Raw genomic sequence first — 25,896 nt, 5'->3', positions numbered from 1 at the left:
ATATTGAATATATATATGTAGAAAAATTAAGAAATTTACCTCTTATGCTATATCAACCCACATCACGATCTTAATTTTAAGTTATTCAAAAGTTTATGATAATATAAGAGTTTACTTATGTATTATTTGCTTCCGTATTATTTTTCAATTAACATTTTTTTATAAAATTAAATTATACAGTAATATTTTTTAAAAAATTAAGAATAATTAAAATTTTAAATTTGATATACATAAAAAATAAAATATATTATATATATAGTTTTTTTAAAAAATTATTACATTTTGATTTTGATTTTAATTTCAGGATATAAATTTTCTAAATTTAATTCCAATTAATAAAAACAAATTTTAAAATTGATCCCAGGTTGAAAAAAAATACAACGCTCTATAAAAATTAAGCAAAATTAATTTAGGCTAAATAATTTTATGGGTATAATATTCTAATTTAAATATACATAATTATAACAATTATAATAATACATAAACAAAATTATGATAATATAATTAAATCACTAAACAATTAATTATCTGCAAATAATCTTTTCAATATCACACACCACTCGTTTACAATCAATCAGTAATATATACAATTGTAAGAAAGAAAGAAAAAATAAAAAAAAATAATTTGAAATAAAAAAATACAAAATATTAATTTTTTTAAAATACAAAAATAAACTTGTACTGTGACTAAGACTTGTGACTGTAGCCAACAGGCTTTATTTCCAAGTGTAAAAAACATGCAAAGGTAAATATCCAGAGTGTTGGTGGCCAATATTATGAACTATTGAAAGCAATAGAATTCGTATTATTCATTCAGTGTTCGCAATTGAGGTACACAGAGGTCCCCTCCTTCTCTCCCCCCTTTCTGTCATTAATTGCTTCTTTGAAGGTGCGGTTGCGATCCTTTCAGTGGAGCTGCTGTAGTGGCTGAGTACTAGCTTAGCCTTCATTTTTAAGCCGCCTGTCCTCATCTCTCCTCATTAAAATAGTTCTTTCATTTTTTTTCCGCCGCGAATGGTTTAGTTCTTTTTTTAAACATACAAGAAAATCATTTTGTTATTGTTTATATTTTTTTTTGTAGTAATTTTTTTTTAATTATGTGGAGATTTATTTGATATAATCTAATTAGTTTTATGATCTAAAAATAATTTTGATGATCAATAAAAATATAGTTTGATTTACAAAGATCCAAGACAATATATTTTTCTTAAAAATAATATTGAAACGACAATATATTGAAGTAATCCAAGCTAACCCCGAGTTAACCTGCCAAATCTTTGACCTGGATCATGAGTACCGATAACCTTATATAAAATAAATCAAAACAAATTATAAAACTCAATTCTCAATCAATTCAATGTTAAAAAATAAAATTAAAAAATATTAATTAAAAAATCACAAAAATATTTGACCTGTGTTAACATGTCAAACTATGATAAGTATATAAAAATTAAGTCAAAACAAATTATGAAGCATAATTTCAATAAACTCATTGTTGAAGGTTAAAAAAATTCAATCTAAAAATAGGATATAATAAAACAATTCGAGTCTATCTGTATTAACCTGCAAAACATGTGACTCGAGTCATAAGACCGGGATAATCTTATAGAAAGCAAACCAAAATAAATCATGAAATTTAATTTATAATCAATTCCATCATGAATGATGAAATTAAAAAATATCAATTAAAAAAAACTCAAGTCAATCGGATTAACCTCTCAAATCTATGACCTGTCAAGATAACCTTATAAAAACCAAACTAAAATAAATCATGAAGTCTAATTCTCAATCAACTTAATGTTGAAAGATAAAATTAAAAAAAAATATCAATTAAAAAAACATAAAAAAAACATGAGTTTATCGAGTTAACCTACCATATATATATATATATATATATATATACCCGTAATATAGGTTATAAAACCGAGCCAACTACAATAAATTATGAAGCTCGATACCCAATAAACTAAATGTTGAGGTATGAAATTAAGAAAATAAATATAGATTTAGAAGGAAAAAAAACATTATTAAAATGAATAGTATTTTGTGAGGTGGTGCACAGTAAAAACACTACCTCTTTTAATTTATACTATAATACTCACCTCACAGTAAAAGCACCACCTTTTTTAGTTTACACTATAATATTTATTGTATTTGATATTATAGTGCAAAATGCTTTTTAAAAGTGTTTTTCGTTTGAAAATACATCAAAATAGTTTTTTCTAGTTTTTTTTAACATCAACATATCAAAATCAAGAAAACATTAAAAAATAATATCAACTTGATCTTTTTTAAAACAAATATATTTGAAACATAATACCAAACAAACACTTATATCACACTTCAACTGTGTACTCCATTCAATCAACCTTTAATTTGATTTGATTTATTTTTGTAAGAATTTGAGATATTTATATCAAAATAGTCTTAAAAAATATTCATATAAAAGACATTTTTAATCACATTATCAAACCCCCCCAATGAATCTTATTTAATATCAAATTACACCTCCGAGTGTGGATAAAATTAATCGTAACACACAGCAAAGGTCACGGAGCAAGAAATCAGGGGGGCTAATTAATGCCTTGATGAGCTACTTATTTAGATAGTTCAATAATTGTTGAGTTTGGATCATAGACTTTCCATGAAAAAAGAAATGCTAGCTAGCTTTCACAAGAAACGTGGTTTCTCTCTATGGTATCCATGCTTTATATCATATGGTCAGCTGGTCAAGGTGCTTGGTTTGATTATTTTTTACAACTAATTAGGAAAGTCAAGGCACGTGAGAGATCGAGCAGAAATGCCCCAGCTAGCTTGCATTTCTATTGCGTGTGAGATCCTACACTAAACAAAACCCTATAATATTGTCAACCAAATTTATTTTATTTATTTTTTGGACAAAACTAGCATCATGCATGTCTTTACAAATCCTGGCTCTAAATTGCTAGTTTTGTATAAATTCCGGCAAGGGATACACACACGCATGGTCCATTAATATTTTTCAAAACAAAAGAATTCCTTGCGTAATGAAATTAAATATTGTTAATTTGAGCATGGTCATAGATGATTAATGAGTGGAATTCAATTGATGATTTTTCCTAGTTATATAACTGGTATTAATTCAAACGTGCTTACGAAAGGATTGCATCAGAGAGTAGCAGCTTCCTAGCAAACGAATCCCAATATCCTCCCTAGAAGAAGATAACAATTTCATGGAAAATTAATCATCATTGAATGGCAAGGGAAAAAGGAGAGGGTTAGGATCATGAAAAAGACAAGAGTATATACTCATACGCATGCATTTAGCCAAGTAATTTATGGCATAAGTTCTACGATAAGATAATGCTCTCTTTGAATGGATTGGTGATAACTAGGCTGTCGACATCAAGTGCATTATTATGATTTAATTTGCTACAACATATTCAGATTTATATATGTTATGAAACAACCCTTTTTCTTTTACTTGACTTGAAATATTTGTGTTTTCTCGGTTGTAATACATTGCGACAACATATAACAAGTCCAACTTGGAATTAAATTTCATTAGACAACTTGTGAAATGCTCTTTATTCGTGATTTTTTTGGTATTTATTGTCTTATTATAGATGGCAAATTAAGCCTTTCCCACCAAATTTAAACTAACAAGAATTTTCAGAAATTTCTTATTGTTAACAAGATAATATTAATGGAAAAACCTGTTTTCTAGAAATTAAAATATATTGTTTTATAATATTAATTATGCGTGTTAATCAAAAGATACTAGTCATTTAAAAGATGATTCCTGAAAAGTTGAATCGCTGTTTATAAATTAGATAAGAGAAAATAAAATCATTTTATTATAAATGAGATAAGAGAAAATAAAAAATATATATAATAGAAAAAAACAACAAAATTAGTGATAAAAATTAACAATTTCATTCGCACATATTTTTTCTCTAAGAGATAATTAACATTACATACAATATTGAATATATATTAGTACTGATACTATATATATATATATATATATATATATATATATATATATATATATATATATATATATATATATAAAATCATGGATAATTCCGAATTATTTAACAATCTAGCTACTTGATGTTCCTTTGAAAATGATAAAAAAGAGAGAGGTTAATCTTTTATTTTATCATATGTTATATGTGTTAGAAAATAATATAAATTATATCATGAAACTTCACTTAACAACTTAAATTTTTAAATTGAAATGGTTCTTTAACAATATAAATATTTGGAAGCTAATATTACAATGCCAAGATTTCTTAATTGACAAAATTAGCAACATTTACTAACTTAATTAGTTAATTATAAGTTTGAAGAAGAATCTTACATTGTTGAAAAATAAATTTATAAGCATTTAAGAATAAGCAGCTCACGCTTTCTTAAAAACAATTATGATGAAGAGCTTTTTTAAAAATGTTGACATAAATTTAAAGGAGAATTTTTTATGTGTATTTTTATATGTCTTTTTGAAGAAAAAAATGATTGTTTAAAATGTAATTGCTGAAAATATTATATTTTTGTTTGATTGAAAATAAAAGACTTTAGTGAAATATGTATTTATTAATTATGTTTGGTTTATGTATTGGATTCATGCATGAGAAATTCAAAGACGTTTACTATTACACCCTGATGACTTAAATTCTACAAGATCAAATAATAAACTTAAATTTATTAAAAAAATTAAAATATTGAATAAAATAATAATAAAAAGAGAGATTAAGTATATAACAAAAACGTTTTCAATCACTAAAAAATGCTAGATTTCCCTTAAAAAAAATCACATTCTCTAGTTTTGAGAAAATATGATATTCAAAAAAACATTAAATTACTTGAAAATTTAATATTTTATAGCGAAAAAAACATAAATAATTCTCACAATCAAAATATTTTCAGTAAGGAAATTTGAGATTCCTTGATACTATAACCCTTTCGATGCCAAATGGGAAACACAAGAAACTTAATACTAGAGGTTCTATGACCTATGGTGGTGATGACCAACGCTGGATCATTCATGCAGCCGAGCCCAATCAAGCCGGCTATTGAGCTCCTTGATTTACTACTTTGCCGCCATGATGTCATCACAGGTGGATGAGATGACGTCAGACACATCTAACCAGCCTTCTGGTGAACGCCACGTGGTGGAATTATCGGCATACAGATAACTCCAAGCTCCAGCTAGCCCATCGCTTTCACGTGAACTTCTGGCGCGTGTGATCACGTCTATCGCTGTCTTCCTAATCTAATCAAGAGTAATGATATATACTTGATTGATCTAATTAGGAGCAAAAATCAAGGGAAAACTAGATCCATGAAGCAAGATGAATATTTGAATATACTCCCAACATTATCATTGGAGCTTGAACTTTAAACAATATTATAAATAATAATTTTGTATATTAATTTGATTTACAACATATATATATATATATATAATAATCTGACTATAAATAATATATTTAAAGTTGATCAAAATATAAATTAGTTTAATTACGTGAAAGTTGTTTTGAGATATTAAAATTAAAAAGGTAAATTACCAAGTAGTTATACATTTTTTTAAATAATAGTTATTTTTACTTGTGAAAAATTCAAATTATTAATTTTAAAATTAAGAATTTAGATTTACCCGAGAAGTCAAGTCCATTAATATGGTCTTATTTATCCATCCATATGAAACTCACAACAACCTATTTTATCGTCAGTGCTCTCGAAATATCTACTATTTATTAGCATCAATTGTTTTTTGAAAAAAGAATCTATATTCTTGTGGAGGCAGTAATAGAGACGTGCTGTGTCGCGGTTGGAACTTGAATTCTCACCCAAAGTTTTGTTGTTTGCTTCAATTTGCACTATCAGAACTTCTCCTTTCGAGCATTAAGTTCTCTCTCTCTCTTTACCTTTTTCATTCTCATATAACTCCTTTGCATTGCAGCCTCAAGAATCTCTTTAATAGGTAAACACACTGCCACCCTTTTGATCTCAGAGCTTATCCATCCATTACAGTCATGGACACCTATCATATTGACCTGGTAGGTGGTGGTGTGCAAGAAAGAAAGGGAACAAAAATAGCCAAAACCAAGAAAAAGCCTATGAAAGTAGTGTACATATCCAACCCCATGAAGTTCAAGATTAGTGCATCTGGATTTAGGGCTTTGGTTCAAGAACTCACCGGCCAAGATTCTGAATTGCCAGACCCTACTAAGATTGTGGACGATGATGATCATGGTGTCGGTGGAAATTATCGAACGGTTTCAAATGCTTCCAAAACTGTTGTTGATGATCACTGTGCACTAGAGGTCCCCACAAAGGATCCTAGTCAAGAGCAGCCTGCAAGACAAGACGCTCCATTTGGGTCTTTCGATGACGTTTTCATGCCTCAGATGTTAGAGAATGTTGCTGGAATATTGCCATCAAATTCATGGTACGAAGCTTACTCATATGGATATGGTGAGAAGCCTTGCAATATAATTTGAGTAAGCTCTCTTCGGTGGCTTCTGTTCTTATCTGTGGTATGGTTGTTCCATGTAATATGTGATTAATCATGTAGTTCATGTCTCTTTGTGTGAGAAATTAACATTGCTCGATGTTGAAGGGGATTGCAACTAGCTAGCAAGAAGTGTTCATGCTAATAACAATTTGCTTCCTTTATCTCTGCAAGTACCAATTACTTAACTTTCAAGTGTGTTTAATTTGAGTAAGATCTCTAACAAGTTGTGCTGAAGATTCAAGCACAAGATCCAAGCTAGGAGAAGTGCAAGAAACATTGTTATGGGACCCAACTTACTTGATCTCATTAACAAAATTTATAGAAACAAGCAAGGTCCATCACAAAAGCTCCAAGCCAGAAAATAGCTATAGCTAGCTAGGATGGAAGACCTAACAATGAATCCAAATTAACACTCCTAAATCAATATTGAAGTGGTCGTTCTCTGTTGAAAAAACAGTTAGCTAGGGACCTAAATAAAAAGTTAATGGTTCAACTTGTGCCTCTTCCAAGGAATCCTCGAAAGCAATTAAGACTTTGATGGTGAAACCTCGATCAAGTGATCAAGATATTTTTATCAATGGAATAAAAAATAAAACAATATAGTAAATTAATTATACTATTTGCTTGAAATTAAGTAGCCTCAAAATTCCAGCAGAGCAATGATAAATTAATGAATTCATGATCTGATTGCTAGCTAGCTGGGCCAAGAGATAGATGTATTGTACATCCACAGGAAAAGTTGCCCAGATAATGCGGCACAGCACTGTAGTTGTTTGCTAGCAGTGCTTGGTTCCCACTCTCAATGTACGATTAGCTTTGGAGATTTATTAGGACTTGTCTTTTGTCTAACTTAATTTCTTTGTCTCTTCTACCTTCTAGGGTTCATTGAATCCAGTTTAGGAAAAGATTACTGTTACCTGTCCGGAGAGGATCGGAAGAGGCTGTACAAAGTCCACTGACTTGCTAGTACTCTCCCTCTCTTCCAAACAAGGGCAGATCACACACACTTTCTCTCCTTTTGGATGCATGCATGCATGCATTTTTTCTAAATTATATTTATTGTGCCTTGCTCAAGTCCTTCCTATTTTTAGCCCAGTGGACAAGTGGGAATGAACTCATAAGACATTTATAATCGTGGCAAGGTGTCCCACGGCCGGATTGTTTTGTCGCGAGTGACATTTTTATCTGCAGGGTGTACGCGGGTTTTTTCGAGAGAAAAAACCAATGCAAAAAAAAAAAAAAAAAAACTAGCTCTAGCTCATATGGGACCTCGACTGTTCTGTGCAGCCATCATACTGGAGTTAGGGAATTGTGTTTTCTACACTTGCTAGCCACATTCTGTACGTGCCATGTGGAATTAGTGAAAGTTTAATACAATACTGGCAGCCACAAATTCTTTTTATCAAGGATTTCTAAGGACACTCGGATTTTTTTTGGCCTTTCCATTGATAATAACACTTACGAATTGAAATACAGCACATATTTTAATGCAATTGTGATGCATGAGTAGATTAATTTCTCTATACCATGACATATATCTTTTCCCTGCCTTCCCTTTTGCTTTGAAATGATAAAACCGAGTTCCTAGTCTCTCTTCAGATTTCATTCGAGATCATGACATACAGATTTTAAGTTGATAATTTTAATTAAATTTATTTGTATAAAATAAAATATTAGAAAGTAATATAAATTATAGGTTAGATGGTTCTTTAACATGCTACTAGAGTTTTATTGACCAAACGATCACGAATTTCAATATCACCACCTTAATTTTATTTGATAAAAATTAAGTACAAAGTAGTGTAAAATCTAAAAACCTTTCACTTAAAAAAGTGTGTTGAAGAATAATATAAATTATATTTTGAAATTTTATTTAAAAGTTTAAGCTTTTAGATGAGAATGTTCTTCGAAATAAAAACATCTTAAAAATAATTGAAGTTAAGAGTATATTTTACATAAAAAAAAGTGATTTAGATTAAGCTTTGAAAAATGGAGATGTATAATATGAATTAAGAACAATAAGTTAAAAGTTCAAAAATTAATTTGAAAATTATAGAAAAGCTGACTATCATCATGCTTATCATTGAGAAATAAACCTGTTAAATAATATTTATCTAATCTTATTTATTAAGGGTAGAATAATATTTTTAGTTTAACTTATATATAATTCATTTGTATTTAGGTTAACTTAAGTATTCAGTATATACAGATTATTGAAAATTCTAGCCTCCTTTTATGTTTGATCTGAATTATTTTAACATGGTATCAGAACCTGGTTGGTCGAACCCTTGGCTTGCTAATTTTATGGAACTCACTACCCCTGTAAAAATCATGTTCACCAATGTCAGAGTCACTGTTGGTATCAAAATCGTTATCATCATCCACTTCATTACTAGTAGGATGTTCCAGCACGCTCAATGCATTCCTTTGAAGCTTAACTTCAGATCTATTTTTTAAAACATTAGACATGAGTTGTTTGACCAATTAAAAGATGGAGGATGAAGATCAAGTTTTGTGCTTGTGGTTGAAGAATTAATATCTGAACCTTTATTTTAGATTCTTTAGCTTCTGCAATTTAGTATTTATGTTTTGTCTCTGCAATTGTTTTGGTATTTCGTCTTCTTTTTAGTTTCTACAATTTGGTATTTGCGTTTTGTTTCTATAATTTGTTTTGGAGTGATATTTTGTCTTCTGCTTCTGTAAAATTTGGTATTTCAATTTTCCTATAGCTTCTGCAATTTGGTATTTCTGTTTTGTCTCTGCAATTATTTTGGTATTTCGTCTTCTCTTCAGTTTCTGCAATTTGGTATTTACGTTCAGTTTCTGTAATTTTTTTTTGGAGTGATATTTTGTCTTCCGCTTCTGCAAAATCTGGTATTTTGACTTTCCTTCAACTTTTGCCATGACATCTACTACCAAAAAGATTATTTGGTTACATTGGTTACTTACTGATATGAGAGTTTTCTTTTCTCATTCTGCTCCTACGTATTGTGACAACCAGAGTTCTATTCAGATTGCTCACAATTCGGTTTTTCATGAGCGAACTAAGCACATTGAGATCGATTGTCATCTTACTCGTCATCATCTCAAGCATGACACCATTACTTTGCCTTTTGTTCCTTTTCTTCCTTGCAGATTATAGATTTCTTTACCAAGACGCATTCCATCTCTCGTTTTTGTTTTCTAGTTGGCGAACTCTCGATGCTTGTAGCTGCCGCTTCGTGAGTTTGAGGGGAGATGTTAAATAATATTTATCTAGTCTTATTTATTAAAGGTAGAATAATATTTTCAGTTTAATCTATATATAATTCATTTGTATTTAGGTTAACTTAAACACTCATAATATATAGATTATTGAAAATTCTAACCTTTTTTTATTTTGATCTGAATTACTTTAATAAAACCTATTTCATAAGATTACAGGAAAAAAAAATACAAGCCATTATGAAGGTACCCTTCATTGTAACTCATTGTACTTCAAAACTTAACATGTGAGGAGGGATAAATTAAGCTAGAAATTTGTTTTATAATCTGGCCACCACACTAACTTTTCAATCCACGTGGTTACAAAAAATTAATACTTTAGAACAAGGTTTGAGATTGATTTAGACATGAGAATTATGCCTGAGTTGTGACTAAAGATCCCAAAGCGGGTTCCTTTATAGGAAAAAGAGAACAATTGCAGTCCTCCAGCTAGTGTTTCCCATGCTACGGGGAAGAAGGGCAAGGGCAACACTGGATTTATTGTTATAGCAGCGGGTTGCTTCGTCTCAGTTTTTATTTTCAGAATATTGTCAGCCAATCAAGTGTGATGTGAAGGCTGAAATAACAATGAATTAATATCTCTAAAGTTGGCAACGAATTAAATGAGCTAGCAGGCTTGTTTATGTTCCTTGCTCATGAAATTGCCACTAAAGATTGTACGTGGGCAATGAGTGATCACTTTTTTCTTTAGAAAAATTAATACTATTAGATAAGAAAAACAAAAGTTATTCTAGACCTTGTTTACATTAACATATGAATTAGAGGAATTAAGCTTAATTAGTTTAAGAAATTAGCCAATTAACACTATTAATTGATGCAATATTAATGTTATGTAGATAAATATTCCTTTCCACTGTCAACGTAGATAAAATAAGCAAAAAATTCTACATTTAAATCAAGTTTTATATGTTGGGTCGGATCTAATTAGATATGCCATGCTATTTACATCCAAATTTGTATAATCTTGAAGTCTTTTTTCACCTCATCTCCCCTTACAATCAAATCTAAAACTAACGATGATAACATATATAGAAATTGATTCCACTTGCCTCGTAAAGAGATAGTTAAGAACAGTACTAGTCGTTGAAGCAGCAAGTGAACATAAATGCATAACCCCTCCTGACTCGAGAGTCGAGAACATGATATATATATATATCTTACATTAATTACATGGTTGTAGCATTCAATGGTGTTGTCTAGCTAGTAGTACTTTGTTTTTGCATTTGTGTTATTTAGCTTGAAAAAACATTGAATTATTGTTTTTTAATATTTTAATATTAAACATTTTAAAAATTAATATATTTTCAAATAAAAAAATAAATCCATAAGATTGTACGTACGTAGGCAAGGGGAAACAGACCGTGGCGTCCTTGCCCATCATGGCGGAATTAAATGCCAGGAGCAGAGCCAGTGATGCCCTTTTGAATCCGGTGGTCGAAATCAAGAACACGTTCCTGACTTAACAAGCACAAGAACAACACCTTTATGCATCTTGCTTTGAACAAATTAGCTCTTACGGCCGTAAAACCTTACAGTTCATGGTGGAAGACTATTTTCCTCTGTTTTTCGGAGGCACGCAGCTGCCAATCATTGGTCTATTGTAGGACTAGGAAGCATTCTTCAATTAATATTCTGGCTGACCAACCACTTAGGTTAAACTTTGTAAATGCATTGTTTTTTACTAACGATTAGGTCGTAATTAATTAATCCCTTGATAAACCAAGTTGCTCAATTAATGTATCATTTTCTGATGCATGCATGTGACTATATATTTTTTTTTTCTGGTTAACCGATTAATTAGGTTGCAATTAATCCCTTGACGGACCAAGTGCTATAGATGCTCAAGTTTTCTGGATCAAGAAAATGACATCCTAAGTTCCATGAAAAGTAGCGAGCGTCAAACCACGCATGTGATGTTAACTTCATCGGCATTAAAAGGATTTAGTCCTCAGGAGATGATAGAAAGAGAATACATGAAATCCCACAGGAGGGTGTTTGTTTCTCCTGAAAACATTTTATTATGCTTGGTAAATAATAATAATAATATAAAAAATACCATTATAATAGAATGGTAATATAACATGTGACCGCGACAACATAGTGGTACGTACCAAGAATGACATTGAAGATAGCAACGGTGGTGGTGAGGGGCCGCAAGTGATGATGACGGTCATGGTGGAGGTCACAAGACGGATGTTGAGTGGTTAGGTGATGGAGGTAATGTAGCAGAGAGATAGAAAACAAATAATATTGATTTTTTTTCACAAAGTGAGAAGAGGGTGAGGATCGATGTAATTTTATTTAAAATATGTATAATTAATTACAAGTAAAAGGAAACCATCCTAAGTCTCAATTATACAAGTCTATCTTGATTATAGGACTTGATTAGGATCTTAATTATACTAATCATTGTCAAGAAGTGTGATGGAGGAATTAATACTTTATATATTACAAGAATGAGTTGATTTGATTCAAATTCCTCGATACGCTAATTATCATATTTACCTAGCTAGATCTTTCCATTATACTTCAAATATAGGTCATTAGGTATGACTTATGGTAAGTATATATAAAATCTGTATTTCAATATTTCAGCGTCACATTTTTAATATAAATACAAAATACAATCTAATTCTTTAATGAAGGTAACAAAGAGATGATAGTATCTATAAATAGAAGACCGTTTTTAGAATATTTTATAAGACTTTATAAGTTAATGTTTCTCAACAAATATATTGCACTGATCAATTTTCCTATAAAATGTTTAATAAAAAAATATTAAAGTTAAGACTTATGGTGATGAAAGGTTCGGAAAGGAAATAGAATTTAAATTTTTAATTCCTTGTTTTCAAGATAAAAAAAAGAAAGAATAATGATTAAAAAAATAATTTCATCAATTGGTAGTAAAATTAATAAATGCAATTGCTATGGTGGTGATAAAGGCGGAAAATGAGGAGAAATAGTAGATGATGAAATAGTAATAATATTACAGTAATAACAATAATAGAGTACTGATGGTGCTATAACATGCAATGCTCCTCCTCCGAGAGACAATGATCAAGGAATGCAGCCATGTGTGGCCTGGCCGCAAGGCAGTTTCATTCTCTGAAGCATGAATCGAAAAATAACTAACCCACATCTTAGCTTCTCTAGTTCATGGAAAGCGACCTTTTTATGTGAAACACATTAACCAATGTAGAATGAAGAAATGAGCAGCATCAAGGAAATGAACAGAAGGACCCAACATAGATTTCCAGTAAACATCTCTCTGCATGCCGAAAGCACAAGCATTTGTAGTGTCCTATACCAAACCCTAGAGAGAGAGAGAGAGAGAGAGAGAGCACCAAAATCACCTTCGGACTGGTGCTTCTTCTACATGAATGAACTACTCAAATGCTCTTTATCTTCATTTTTTTGGTCCTATTCAATGCTCTTCCGGAGATGAAGCAGACGAATTTACATCATTGGCTTTCTTTGATCTGCTAATCATTTGATCATCAAGCCATTTTGTAAAACCTTCCTCGAGGGCATCTTTCATCCATTTATACCGACAGCACTCTCCAGCTTCAGGAATGGTAAGCCAACTTCTCTGTCGAGTGTTCTGTTCTGGCCAACATTGGAGCTCCTCTTTCACAAGCAAAGCAAACATGGAAGCTTTACACAAACCTTCTGGACTAAACTTGTCTTGGAGGGTTTTGCTTTTGAATTCGTATTGTCCCAGAAAATGCTGAAATACAAAGTGACCTAAATATTAACAAAGGGAACGGCAGATCATTTAGCATGCCGCAAGAAAAGAAGAAGCGGGATTGCCATAAGATGCAGAAAGGAGCTAAGCTAAGATTGATCATGGCAGAACCATTCTCTGATATCTCTCTAAAGCGATGAAAGCCAAATGTCCAGTAAGGCATTTAAGAGTCGCTTCTAATAGTAATGAAAAACAAGGGGAAAAAAAAACACATACTCGTACCAAGTTTCTTTTAAGCAATTACAAATGGAAGTTCCTGACTATGCACCCACCTAGAAAAACTATTAAGAGAAGTTACCAAAAAAGTAAGGCATTATCAATAAGAAATACTGACATTACAGTTAAATAACAATATATGCAAACAAATCAAGTTCTTTGTTTAAATTATAATACTTCAGAATTATGCACCCATCTGGAACAACCACAAGATATGCCTTATGAGCAAGGAAGTACAAACAGAGATGTATCATCTGTGGATCTAATTCATTCTGATGCATTGCACATGTTTCTCATCAGCTCTAGGACCTAAAGATCAGCACATTAATGCCAATGCACATAGCATTAACCATTCATAAATCAGAGTTCGATCCCTTGAACAATCAAATGGGAGGATAAGTTCACTTTTTCTTACCAGCAAATCACCTTGAACTCCAGCTTCTTCTAGAGCTTCCCGTGCTGCTGCCTCTTCAACAGTTTCATCATTTTCCCAGCCACCCTTTAATCATAAAGATACCAGCATCATTTTACATTTATGACATTGAAGGGAAATGTCTGTAAAAAACTGAATCTAAATCATGGCAAACAAAATTGCAACTACATATAATTGCTACTTTACAAGCTAATTAATCAAAACAAGCTTATAACAGTATGATTTACAAACTACCACCACATATTTTCAAGAGCTAGAAGACTTCCGTTGCCTATTCAATCTTCTTTGGTAAAGAACAAACTATCTGTGCATGTGTGTGACTGTAATTATCTGGCCCTGGAACTTAATCCATATTATGAATGACCTTGAAATTTGATTCATGTCATGAATGACAAGGCAATTAAAGGAAGTCAAAGTTTCATTCCTTACCTTGCATATTTTTGCTAATCCAAACAAAAGGGAACTTGAAACAAATAACAAATGGAGATAACATAAGAAATAAGAATAAATGGAGCATCATGAAGTCTTTTATTTTCTTGTCAGACAAATGCATTAATCTACATCTTGATATAAATACCTTCGGGAAGAGAAGACCAGGTCCACTGTTTGCGTTTATCATTAAAACCTCAACAACTTTCTCAGATTTGCCATCCTCGTTGTCCGCAAAGCTTCTGTACTTAAAAGGAATGCACCTGCAAATGACAATACTAATTCGAATTAAAAAATGACTGAAAACATGTTTAAGCTAGAAAAAAGAAGACCCCCATCTGATTCTCAATAAAGAAATGACTAACATAGAAGATTTAATGCCTATGATCATCCTGTCATTTAATTACAAATATGTGTTAAAAATAACAAATAAGAGAACTGTTTATAATTGTTAAGTGTCCCCCCCTCTTGTTCTGACTAAAAGAATGAGAGCATTTGAAAAATGATTCTGCAGGAGTGTAGTGTAGGAGTGCAGAACTGATCAACCCCTGCCAATGTAGTGTCTTGTGAGGTTTCAATCTGCAACTAAAAGTTAGTTGAAGGGGTTCACACACCATAAACATTAGCCTGTATCACCATGTGTTTTAAGTTATCAAGTTATACACTTAACCATGATTGGTTCTTGTAGAAACTGATGAAAAATAACCATGGGAAATGGGGAAGAAGTCTGTCCTTCTCATAGGAGCAGAAAAATTAAATAGGATCCAAGCAATGAAAGATTCCCATTTAGACCTCATAATCGAACAAGTGAAACTGTTCATTACACCAGGAGCATGTGCTCCCTTGGAGAGTAGGTGCAATGAGTCCCATATGGGTCGGTTCCTTTTCTTGCACGGGAAAGCATCGGTACAGGTGCACTGACAATCCGTCATCAATTACAAGAACAGTCAAATCTACTAACCAAGTCGAGGAATTTAACACAAGGTAGTCAAAAACCTTATTCGTATGGACTTGAGGGGAAATAATGGATGTCATCAATTGAACACTGCAATTGCACTATCATTCTGTTTTTCTCCTTTTCTAACCATTTTCCACTAATATACAGAAAACATAGCAAAACTCCGCATAATGATTCGAACACAATGCTTAAAGCTTCGCTAAGTACAATCACATCACAATCTCATAATGATTCGACAGCACAAAGAAGTCAAGTCTTTAGAAAAGCAAATGAAATAACAAGAGGAGAGATGTCACTAACAGTCTAGAATCATTAGCAATAATCAAATCAAAATTTCTTAACATAGAAAAAGCACAATAAAATGTAATTTCCTCATCCATCATTCACATTTTGATGCCACTAACAGTCTTAATCATCAGCAACAGTCACATCAAAAAATTTTAACGTATAAAAAACAAATGCCCCCGGAAATTTAATTTCTTCACATTTTGATGCCATTAACATATAAAATCATCAGCAATAAACACATCAAAATTTTTTTACCTATAAAAAAAATGAAATGGGCTATAAAATTTAATTTCTTCATTCATTCTTCACATTTTAGACACATAATTGATTCTTAATTTCTTAAACAACCCATTCAAAAGAATCAAAAAATCAACTAGACCCATCAAAATATCTCAATTCATAAACCAGCAGTGCCAAATATTCCTCCAATAAAATAAAAAACAAAAACCCCACCATGCATGCATTCAAACAGACAGAAAGCAGTGTAAAAACATAAACTACCCACAAGACATCAACATGTGATGACTATAAAGAGAAAGATGCGAAAAGTACCCCGCGACCAGCCGGCAACCGGCTTCATAACGTTGCTGTTGGCGGCCAGTGCGAGCCACCAATTCTGTCATTTGCCAAATATGGTCCAAACTAAAAAAAGAAGAAGAAGAAGAAGCAAGAAAATACTGCTACGAAAACAATAACCTCTCGATTTTGCTAAAAAAAGAAAAGCATGGAACAAGAATCGCACACATAGTTGATCTCTCTCTCTCTCTCTCTAAAATTCAAGAAAAGTTACTGAATTCTTGTTTTTCCTTTCCTTTCTTTTTGCCGCTAATTGTTTTTCTTTGATTTTTCATCGTAACCTCCTGGAACAGCCGGTTAGCCGGTTGCAAGAAGAAAAAACGAAACGTTTCTTTGTTGCTGGTGGGGTTTTTTTAAACCCAGAGAGACTTCCGACGTGGAAGGAGTCGAGAGGATGGATTCGAGATTAAAAGGTAAATAAAATATATTTTCAAAATTAACTATAATTACATTTTCAAAACATTAAAATAATTTAAAAATATAAAAAAAAATTAATTTAAAATAAAAAAAAATTAATTAATTTTTTTCAAAAACATTTTTAAAATATAAAAATAAACAAAACAATATCTAAGTTGTATATTACGTGGAATAGGTGTTTTTTTATAAAAATAAATTATAATAAAATAAAAAACATTATCATTTTATTAAAAATAAAAACCTCAAATTCCTGCTCAAGTTAAAATTTAAATTAATCTAACAAACTGAATCTTATAGCTAATTTTGCTAATATTCTAATTGAATAAATTTAGGAAGTGTTTTAAACAATAATAAAATAATATTTTTTTAAAAAAATTAATTTTTAATATCATAACATCAAAACAATTTAAAAATATAAAAATAATTTAAAATTAAAAAAATAATTTTTTAAAAAAACTATTATTAAAACACCCAAAACACCCTCTTCAATATTGATATACTCTGCTCAAGCTCGGGTTATCACACATGCAGGTCCATTGAGCTTGAATTGTTGAACTGGAAAGCTCATTCCGAGCTCGAGCTTCAGCTTTACAAATCATAAAGTGACATCGTATTGATAATAATATATTAATAAAAATACATACATTGTTGTTGCTAAATATAGGAGTCACGTGACATCTCTTCCTGGGGGTCCCTTTGCCTAAATACAAAGAAAAAGATAGCTGAGATTTCCTAGCTATTTTTTTTATATATAAAAAGTTCCTAGTAAATTGCTCCTGCCTAGGCCACGGGTACCCGCTCAAGAATCTCCTTTTCTAAAGCCTTCCATATATTCCTGATAATTTTTACCTTATGGCATTTTTAACGAGAGAGTTTTTCTATCTAAAGAATTATAATAAATGGTGTTCAATGTCATTAATATTAATAAAAATTAAGTATTTTTTGTTATTATAAAATAAAAACATGAAAAATATTCGGTTATTATATTAAAAGGCTGTTTGGGAGTGTGGTTGGAGTTACTTTTTAAAATACTTTTCGTGTCGAAATGTATCAAAATAATATTTTTTTTATTTTTAAAAAATTATTTTTGAGATCAGCGCATCAAAACGATCAAAAACATATAAAAAAATTAAATTTTTGTAAAAAAAATTAAATATTTTGGGACAAAAGAGAAGGAGACATTAAAAAATCCTCTAAAAAAACAAATATTCACCCTAGAACTATATCAGAAATAAATTTATTTTATATTCCCGTCTTAATCTTTTTAATCAAATAATTTAATTTTTTATATATGTTTTTTTATTCGGCAACTATTTTTTTCTCAAGATTTTTGTGTTGGGATTTAAGAAAAATAAATAATGTTATCAAACAAGTAAAAAATTAAAAAAAATAACAGTGTTTATGATAAATGATTAGTTTTATTAAATTTTAACATTTAAATATAGTTTGTTTATAAACTATTTTCCAAATAAAAAGTGGAGTCACACAAATTAGAAGCTACTTTTGTACCAAAACACCCAAAGGGCTAAGAATAGTATAAGGTCCCTTAATTTCTCTCGGCCCTCCAAGTTCCCGTGTTTAGAGGATGCAGGAGAAAAACAATTCTGATCTCTATTTTCTTGCTCGAGAGAGAATTAATATTTTCTTTAACCCCTTAATTTGATCCCTAACTACTGCAAGAGCATCATAGGTAGTTCATGATTCTGTACACAAACTAAAATTAGATGATGGGTTCTCAATATAATAAAAAAATTCATCATGCAAAGTTCAGATTTTCTTAATTAGATTACAAGACAACTAATTATCCTTATTAGGTATCATAATATATATAGATACAGATTAATTTAAGAGAACATATCATAAGCTAGGGATTAGGGTTAAGACCACCATAACTCCAACATTAGGTCAAATTGTGAGAGTGATATTCTTGATTATAAATTAATCTCTTAGTCCCAAGATGTGACAGATGTCTCATGTACACCATCACTTTTACAAAAATGAGGTGCACTCAAGCGCAAGAATAAATTACAGTTTAAATATTAAATAAAGTAAATAAAATGTGGAGGAAAAAAATTAACTCAAACATTTGTTTCTGGTTTGAGAAGAAAAAGGAGCGTCTCCTAGTTTCAATAGCTATTTTCGCTCCCTTCACAAAAACAAAAAGAAACAGGAAACGGTGTAAGATGAAACATTCTTTGATAGTAAAACTTAACCCCGTTTCTATATTTTGATTTTACTACGTTTTCTTCGTTTTTTTTTTAATTTTCATCATCATGATCTCATGTCATGTTCGTGTATTAACGTGAAGAGCAAGGCATTGGAAAAAATGAGCAAAGAACAAAGCACTGTTTTTAGGGCATGGGAGGCCACGATACGCAAGACTCAAGCTGCGAAGAAACGAGCAAATAGCATCTTTGGTACGATCTCTATAGCTCATGCCGAGGATGATAATGATGATGACAATGATAATAGAAACTTGGCGGAGCCTTACCATGCTGAGAAGATTTTGCCTAACGGGGATTATTATACAGGGCAATGGTATGATAATTTCCCTCATGGACAAGGCAAATATTTATGGACCGACGGGTGCATGTATGTCGGCGAGTGGTACAAGGGAAAAACGATGGGGAGAGGAAGGTTTAGTTGGCCTTCTGGAGCTACTTACGAGGGAGAATTTAAGAGTGGATATATGGATGGGATTGGTACATATACCGGGTCTAATGGGGATACATATAGAGGACAATGGGTTATGAACATGAAACATGGTCATGGCTTAAAGCATTTTTCGAATGGAGATTGGTATGATGGCGAATGGCGCCGTGGATTTCAAGAGGGAAATGGGAAATATGAATGGAAGAATGGTAACCATTATGTTGGTGAATGGAAGAATGGTTTAATGTGTGGTAAGGGAGGTTTTATGTGGACAAATGGGAATAAGTTTGATGGGAATTGGGAAGATGGTTTGCCTAAAGGGAATGGAACATTCAAATGGCTTGATGGGAGTTTTTATGTGGGGAATTGGAGTAAGGATCCAAGTGAACAAAATGGGACTTATTATCCTTCAGAGTCATCCGTAGAAGGTCTTGAATGGGATCCTCAGGATGTGTACAAGGTTCATTTGTCTGATTCTCAGGTTTGTCCCGGGGAGAGGGTTTCATTATTGCCATCTCAGAAGAAGCTTGCAGTTTGGAATTCATCGAAAGGCGGTGGTGGAGAGAAGCCCAGGAGGATGTCTGTTGATGGGAGGGTAAGTGTGGGCATAGAGAGGGCAATTGATAGGATGAATATGTGGGAGGGAGAGGATAATACTAGTACTGCTGGTGACCGTGGGAGATTTTCGGATGCTGATTTGTTGGGTCTAAATGTTGAGGAAGGGATTCCAAAGATGATGCCAATTATGAGATTACCGAAAGCTTGTAAGAGACAAGGAGAGACAATATCCAAAGGGCATAAGAATTATGAACTTATGCTCAATCTACAGCTAGGAATCAGGTATTGCTTACATTTTTAAGGCTCTCTTTATGGAGTTCAGCTGCTTATTCATTTCTTGTTTTGACAAAAAATTTGCATGGTCGTTACAATTTTCTTGATATTTCGTCAAAGCTAATCACCTATATTGCCGCCTGAGGCTACCTCAGATGGGTCAATCAGGGAATCTTAGGATGCATTTGTACAAATTTCAATTCTTCTGTTACTCATTGTTGGATATGGAGTGATTGCACAGGCATTCTGTTGGAAGACCTGCTCCATCTGCATCCCTTGACCTGAAGGCTTCAGCTTTTGATCCTAAGGAAAAAGTATGGACCAGATTTCCTCCAGAAGGAAGCAAATACACTCCACCGCACCAGTCAACGGAATTCAAATGGAAGGACTACTGCCCAGTGGTTTTCAGGTATAGACTCTGCATTATATGTGCTGCTGCTGTTTCTTCTGTTTTGTTCACCGATTCCCTTGCTTAAAAAGCAAACATTACCACCAATCCTGTCCCTCTTCAGGACTCTGAGGAAACTGTTCAAGGTGGATCCAGCAGATTACATGCTATCCATCTGCGGAAATGACGCGCTTCGCGAGCTCTCATCTCCTGGAAAAAGTGGTAGTTTTTTTTACTTGACGAATGATGATCGATACATGATAAAGACAATGAAAAAATCAGAAGCAAAAGTGAGTCATGAAGTTTTCTGCATGCATATATCTGTTAGAAAATCAACTCTAGCTATTAGCCATGGTCAGATTACATTTTGGTTTATGGTACAGGTGCTTATAAGGATGCTTCCTGCCTATTACAACCATGTCAGGTCCTATGAGAACACCTTAGTGACCAAATTTTATGGTCTGCATTGTGTCAAGTTAAATGGGACTGCTCAGAAGAAGGTATATTTGCCACCAATGCTAGCTAGGAAGAATAACTTATTCAGCTAGAAATTCACATGAAACAACAAGGACAACATTAGTATGTGTTTTAGTGTAGCAAAATATATAATTCAGTATATGATCCAGGTACGCTTCATCATCATGGGAAATCTCTTCTGTTCTGAATATACCATCCATAGACGCTTCGACCTGAAAGGATCTTCCCTTGGTCGAACCACGGATAAGCCAGAATCGGAGATTGAAGCAACCACTATCCTCAAAGACCTTGATCTGAACTTCATATTCAGACTACAGAAAGCTTGGTTTCAAGAGTTTTGCAGGTGATAGTTTAACTGTTAAGTGTATTTAACCCGTATTACTAAGAGTCTAGCAGCTTTAATTAAGATTTAATAAGGACTGATAGAATTCTCTTCTTTTTATTTGATTTCCTGGAACCAACATTTAGGGACTAATGTTATTTTTATATTTCCCTTCACGTACTTCTGTTGGGCTTGTGTAATTGATTTTACAGGCAAGTGGATAGGGACTGTGAGCTTCTTGAACAGGAGAGAATTATGGACTATAGTCTTTTGGTGGGTCTTCATTTTAGAGAAGTATCACCAAACGGAGATCTGATTACCTCTGGAATGCGGACACCTCCAGGTTATTTCTCATCCTTTCTCAGGATTATGATGGCTTGATTTTCAAATAAAACTTTGTTTATTTCTCAACAAGCAAGACACAGTTAAGTTCTTAATCTGCAGGCGAAACTGAAAGTGACGATGGACCTCGCCTTTCGAGAGCAGATATGGATCAGCTTCTTCTAGACCCTGACATGTAAAATACCTTTTCATTTGACCATTACACAAATCTTAAGGTTTTTGAACCATTATGATTCAAATTTTAGACAAAGAAGTTACATGCTGATGTTAACTGTATATTGGGTAATGCAGGTGGTCTCGAATCAAATTGGGTATAAACATGCCAGCACGAGCTGAAAGAACAGTAAGAAGAAGTGATTGTGAGTATCTTCTTGTAGGAGAGCCAACTGGGGAGCTTTATGAAGTTGTAATGTTCTTTGGTATAATTGACATACTTCAAGACTATGACATTAGCAAGAAGCTAGAGCATGCATATAAGTCCATCCAATATGATCCAACCTCAATTTCAGCTGTCGATCCTAAGCAATATTCAAGGCGATTTCGTGATTTCTTACTCAAAATTTTTGAGGAAGAAATTTGAAGGCTTAACATTAAAACCACCAGTATCTTACAAGTCTTGTGTCATTGGTTGCCAGCGGAAGGCCTGTCCCTGCCAATCTATGATTCAGGCTGTAATTTGTTGTTGCATGTTCAAGTGTGATAATGGGAGTCTAGTTTCGAGTTATCGCATTGATTTGTTCATTCCTTCTCTGCTTTCTATGTAATTAGATATATATTATGCACCTTGATAAAGCAAGTTTATGATCACACGGAGTGGTGTAAAAAGATACATATTGCCTACCCCAACTAGTTGGGGATCAAGGCTTTGTTGTTGTTGTTGGCAAGTTATAGCAAATGTTATAGCCAGGAGATGGGCAAATAGACTCCAGCCGTGTAAACTTTTTACATCATATTCGTTTCTGATCAATTCTTCTCTCTTAAAAAAAGAGAGTTCCCTGAGATTTTGGCATTCTTGAATTGAACTGCAGAATTGGTTCAGATTTCTGTGTATGCATTAGTGTTGTCATGGAATTTTTATGAATCGACATCTGGTTTACATTGCAGAAGAACCAAATTGGAAGAATATTCATCCTTTGAACTCTAGTATCAATTATAGATTGTATCAAGTAGTGGCTAAATCATACACTTCTACAGCATGTTTGGTTTTCTCTAAGATCTACCCTCACCTGTCTATCAAAATATTATGGTATAGCCAATACGAAGGTGTTGCACGCCAGCAATGCAAAAGCGCTCAAATGCGGATCCTAGTGCTTCTGAAGAAGAAATATATATGGAAGCTTACATAGATTTAATAAAAGCTTCATCATCGAGCTCCTCCATCCAAATTCCACACTCAGATGCAAAGCTTTTGTTAGGTAAGTGGCTGTGTGAAAGGAAAGATTATGGATTTAAAATCTTATCCTTCAATCGCTAACGAAAACTCGATTATATATGAATGGTAAGCGTGTTTTTCCATGAAAGAAAATAAGGAATCGCCTTCAACAAATAGTTTTCCACTCGTTTACTTTACTGTAGTAACACATTGTTGAGCGGAAAGCTCACAATATCGGCTAGGAATGAGAAGTTTGAATATGCAAACAACATTCAATCCTATTCAATACGCAAATCATTTGGATCCAGTTGAATTTGTTTTATATTTCTCACCTGCAATGCATGCAGTTTTGCATGCAGCCATTGCGATTCAATGCAATTCACGTAGCGTCCATAAAAGATAGCAGATGAAATAAAGAATGTAATGACAAGTATATCCAAGCTCGGTGGGCAGTGACCATGGGGGGTGGCAACATGAAGAGGCAATTTCAAGTTTACACAATCATCATGTAACACAAGACTTCAAATATTTAATTGTTTATTGTTGTCTGACATCTCAAACATAAACCTTATTCATAAACCTCGACAAAGTACATCGCTTCTAAGTTTTTATAGCAGCACAGACTAACTGTCTTGAACTCTGAAAACTTGAAGGCACTACATTTGAGAATCTGGCTGCACCTCACAGGAATTATGGCAATAAGTAGCATTCTTTTGACATGTTGGCTTTCCTCTAAATATGCAACATAGCTGCTGTTTCGTTCCACCGAACAGATGACATTGGCAAACCCTACTTTTCACAGATCATAGTCCGATTCATCCATCAGAAAGAAACATCAATGGCAGAAATTTCTCATTTCCCGTCCTATACCCTCCCTGATCACCATTCATAGAGACCTCAAATCTTGGCATAAGCTATTTACGAAACAAGAAACTCATTCAGCGAAGTCACGTAGATTGGATGGTCCACTCAATGCAGGTAAATGCATCTGCTTTTAAATTTTTGAAGGGCATAAAATCTGGTTAGCGTGTCAGCAAGATTATATAACACCTAAATCAAATATTTCTTCTCTAAAAGGGCAAATATTCACCGTTTTCTTTAAACTCTGTATGTTTGTGTGCACGCTCCAACATGAAAGTAGTAGAATATTGCTTGGGATTATCAATTATTGATTTCAGGGATTGAAGGGGTTAAAAAACTAAATAAAGTAAAGAAAAATAGCTAGCAAAGCGAATCAAACCCTAAAATTCTAAATAGAGTAGAATAAAATTAAAAAGAAAGAAATTGAATTATTTATTTGGGTAAGAATTTGTTACTATATTTTTTGAATTGAGAATAAAAAACGTGAATGGTATTGTGGGAGATTTTTCTTGAATTTCAGTGGAGGAAGCTAAATTGGGGCATTTTATTCCTTTGAGTATATTATATTATTTCTTGAACTGGATTTTTTTATAAATATGATTAATTACCACAGAAACAAATTAAAAGGGGAGTATTTTGATGCACTGTCCTTAATTGCATCTAGACAATGCAATTAGCATCGCCTGGTTTGATTATATATAATTATTAAGTATATTAAGAAAATAATAATTTTGCCTTTAGGATTGGTTGGTTCAAATAGTAATAAGGATAAGAATTATTAAATATAAGATTTTAAGTCTTTCTACATATTTCGGTATATAGAGGATATATGAATTAATTTATCTCAAATATATTTTTAAATAAAAAACATTTTAAAAAATAACCTTTAAATTTATCTCAATTATATCAATCGGAGCATCATCACCTTACAATCCAGGTTGCCAAGAATTTGAGTTTCTGTGGATGAAACTCGTGCGGTGTTAGATATGTTGGTGGTGGGTCACGAAAAGGACTTGCGTCTTGCAAGTTTCTGTGACCAGAAGGAGCAAAGGAAACTGTCCTTAAATTTTGGATAGTTGGCTCTTAAGAGCCTGTAGAAGTCCATTTTCCAGTGCCACAGGTTTCCTTTTTATCTTTATTTTTATTTGGTCAACGAGGACACAAGACTTGCATCTATATTAATATTCTCCTGTTTTTCTCGAGTGGTTTAATTCGGTGGAGACCGTCATGGCTGCTTGAAACCAATGAGAATTGGACACCTAGGACTTTGATGCATGCATTGTACTCACGAATCATAATTAAATAAATATCACATGTATATTTTTAATTTTTTATTTAAAATTAATTTTTTTATGTTTTTTTATTGTTTTAATATGCTAATATAAAAAATAATTTTTAAAAATAAAAAATATATTATTTTAATATATTTCTAAATAAAAATAAATTATTATTTTATTCTCAAAATCACGGGAAAAAATTTAATTTGTTTTCTTGCGAACAAATTTTTTTAATGAATTTTATATAAAAAAGCATTTTAGTGAGAGAGAGAGTATTTGCCTTCATTCTTTTCCATGTATTTGTTAGTAATTAGTATATCTATTATAATGCTAAGTCAAACATAATTGGGCTCTGTGCAGGTAGATTTGATTTTTTAAAATAAATCGTACATACATGTACAACACGTCATTCACGTGAATGACGTATCATGCATGCATCAATCTTCATTATTCACTACATTATTTTTTTTATTCTGAAAATCATCTCCAAAAATTGTGCTTTATGAATTCAAGAAAGTGAGTAAAATCTTGGTTAAAGCTTTTATA

The 25,896-nt window shown here is 32.3% G+C and overlaps 3 protein-coding genes across 4 annotated transcripts; 2 read left to right on the top strand and 1 right to left on the bottom strand.

Annotated features, from left to right (window-relative positions):
* Positions 1–5,783: 5,783 nt before the first annotated feature.
* Positions 5,784–6,663, top strand: LOC133676888 (sigma factor binding protein 1, chloroplastic-like). The gene has a single exon (XM_062098674.1). The coding sequence runs from the start codon at positions 6,021–6,023 to the stop codon at positions 6,486–6,488; it is 468 nt and encodes a 155-aa protein (XP_061954658.1). The 5' UTR covers positions 5,784–6,020; the 3' UTR covers positions 6,489–6,663.
* A 6,070-nt stretch (positions 6,664–12,733) lies between these two features.
* LOC133677052 (nudix hydrolase 16, mitochondrial-like) lies at positions 12,734–16,798 on the bottom strand. Of its 2 annotated transcripts, none has more exons than XM_062098893.1 (4): positions 16,388–16,798; positions 14,738–14,852; positions 14,143–14,226; positions 12,734–13,493 (listed from the first exon to the last, which is right to left on the bottom strand). In XM_062098893.1, exons 1-4 carry the CDS (start codon positions 16,456–16,458, stop codon positions 13,191–13,193), a joined length of 573 nt encoding a protein of 190 aa, XP_061954877.1. In that variant the 5' UTR covers positions 16,459–16,798; the 3' UTR covers positions 12,734–13,190. The 2 variants fall into 2 exon arrangements, with proteins under 2 accessions (XP_061954877.1, XP_061954878.1); XM_062098894.1 differs by lacking the exon at positions 16,388–16,798 and adding an exon at positions 14,955–15,770.
* Positions 16,799–19,154: 2,356 nt separating this feature from the next.
* On the top strand, positions 19,155–22,420 carry LOC133676665 (phosphatidylinositol 4-phosphate 5-kinase 4). The gene is made up of 8 exons (XM_062098379.1): positions 19,155–20,320; positions 20,553–20,720; positions 20,824–20,989; positions 21,083–21,199; positions 21,326–21,519; positions 21,711–21,841; positions 21,943–22,015; positions 22,132–22,420. The coding sequence occupies exons 1-8, from the start codon at positions 19,155–19,157 to the stop codon at positions 22,418–22,420; spliced, it is 2,304 nt and encodes a 767-aa protein (XP_061954363.1).
* The last annotated feature ends 3,476 nt before the right edge of the window (positions 22,421–25,896 follow it).

The sequence above is a fragment of the Populus nigra genome, chromosome 17 (genome assembly GCF_951802175.1).
Source record: "Populus nigra chromosome 17, ddPopNigr1.1, whole genome shotgun sequence".
NCBI classification, from domain to species: Eukaryota; Viridiplantae; Streptophyta; class Magnoliopsida; order Malpighiales; family Salicaceae; genus Populus; species Populus nigra.
This window is presented reverse-complemented; position numbering and strand designations above follow the sequence as displayed.

Excerpts from the sequence above, each read along its gene's own strand:
- LOC133676888 (XM_062098674.1), top strand. The coding sequence starts at position 6,021 with ATGGACACCTATCATATTGACCTGGTAGGTGGTGGTGTGCAAGAAAGA.
- LOC133677052 (XM_062098893.1), bottom strand. The coding sequence starts at position 16,458 with ATGACAGAATTGGTGGCTCGCACTGGCCGCCAACAGCAACGTTATGAA. Across the intron at positions 14,853-16,387 it reads GGTTGCCGGCTGGTCGCGGG|GTGCATTCCTTTTAAGTACA; the intron begins GTACTTTTCGCA and ends TGTCATTTGCAG. Across the intron at positions 13,494-14,142 it reads GAGTTCAAGGTGATTTGCTG|CATTTTCTGGGACAATACGA; the intron begins GTAAGAAAAAGT and ends TTTGTATTTCAG.
- LOC133676665 (XM_062098379.1), top strand. The coding sequence starts at position 19,155 with ATGAGCAAAGAACAAAGCACTGTTTTTAGGGCATGGGAGGCCACGATA. Across the intron at positions 20,721-20,823 it reads TACTGCCCAGTGGTTTTCAG|GACTCTGAGGAAACTGTTCA; the intron begins GTATAGACTCTG and ends GTCCCTCTTCAG. Across the intron at positions 22,016-22,131 it reads CTTCTTCTAGACCCTGACAT|GTGGTCTCGAATCAAATTGG; the intron begins GTAAAATACCTT and ends TGGGTAATGCAG.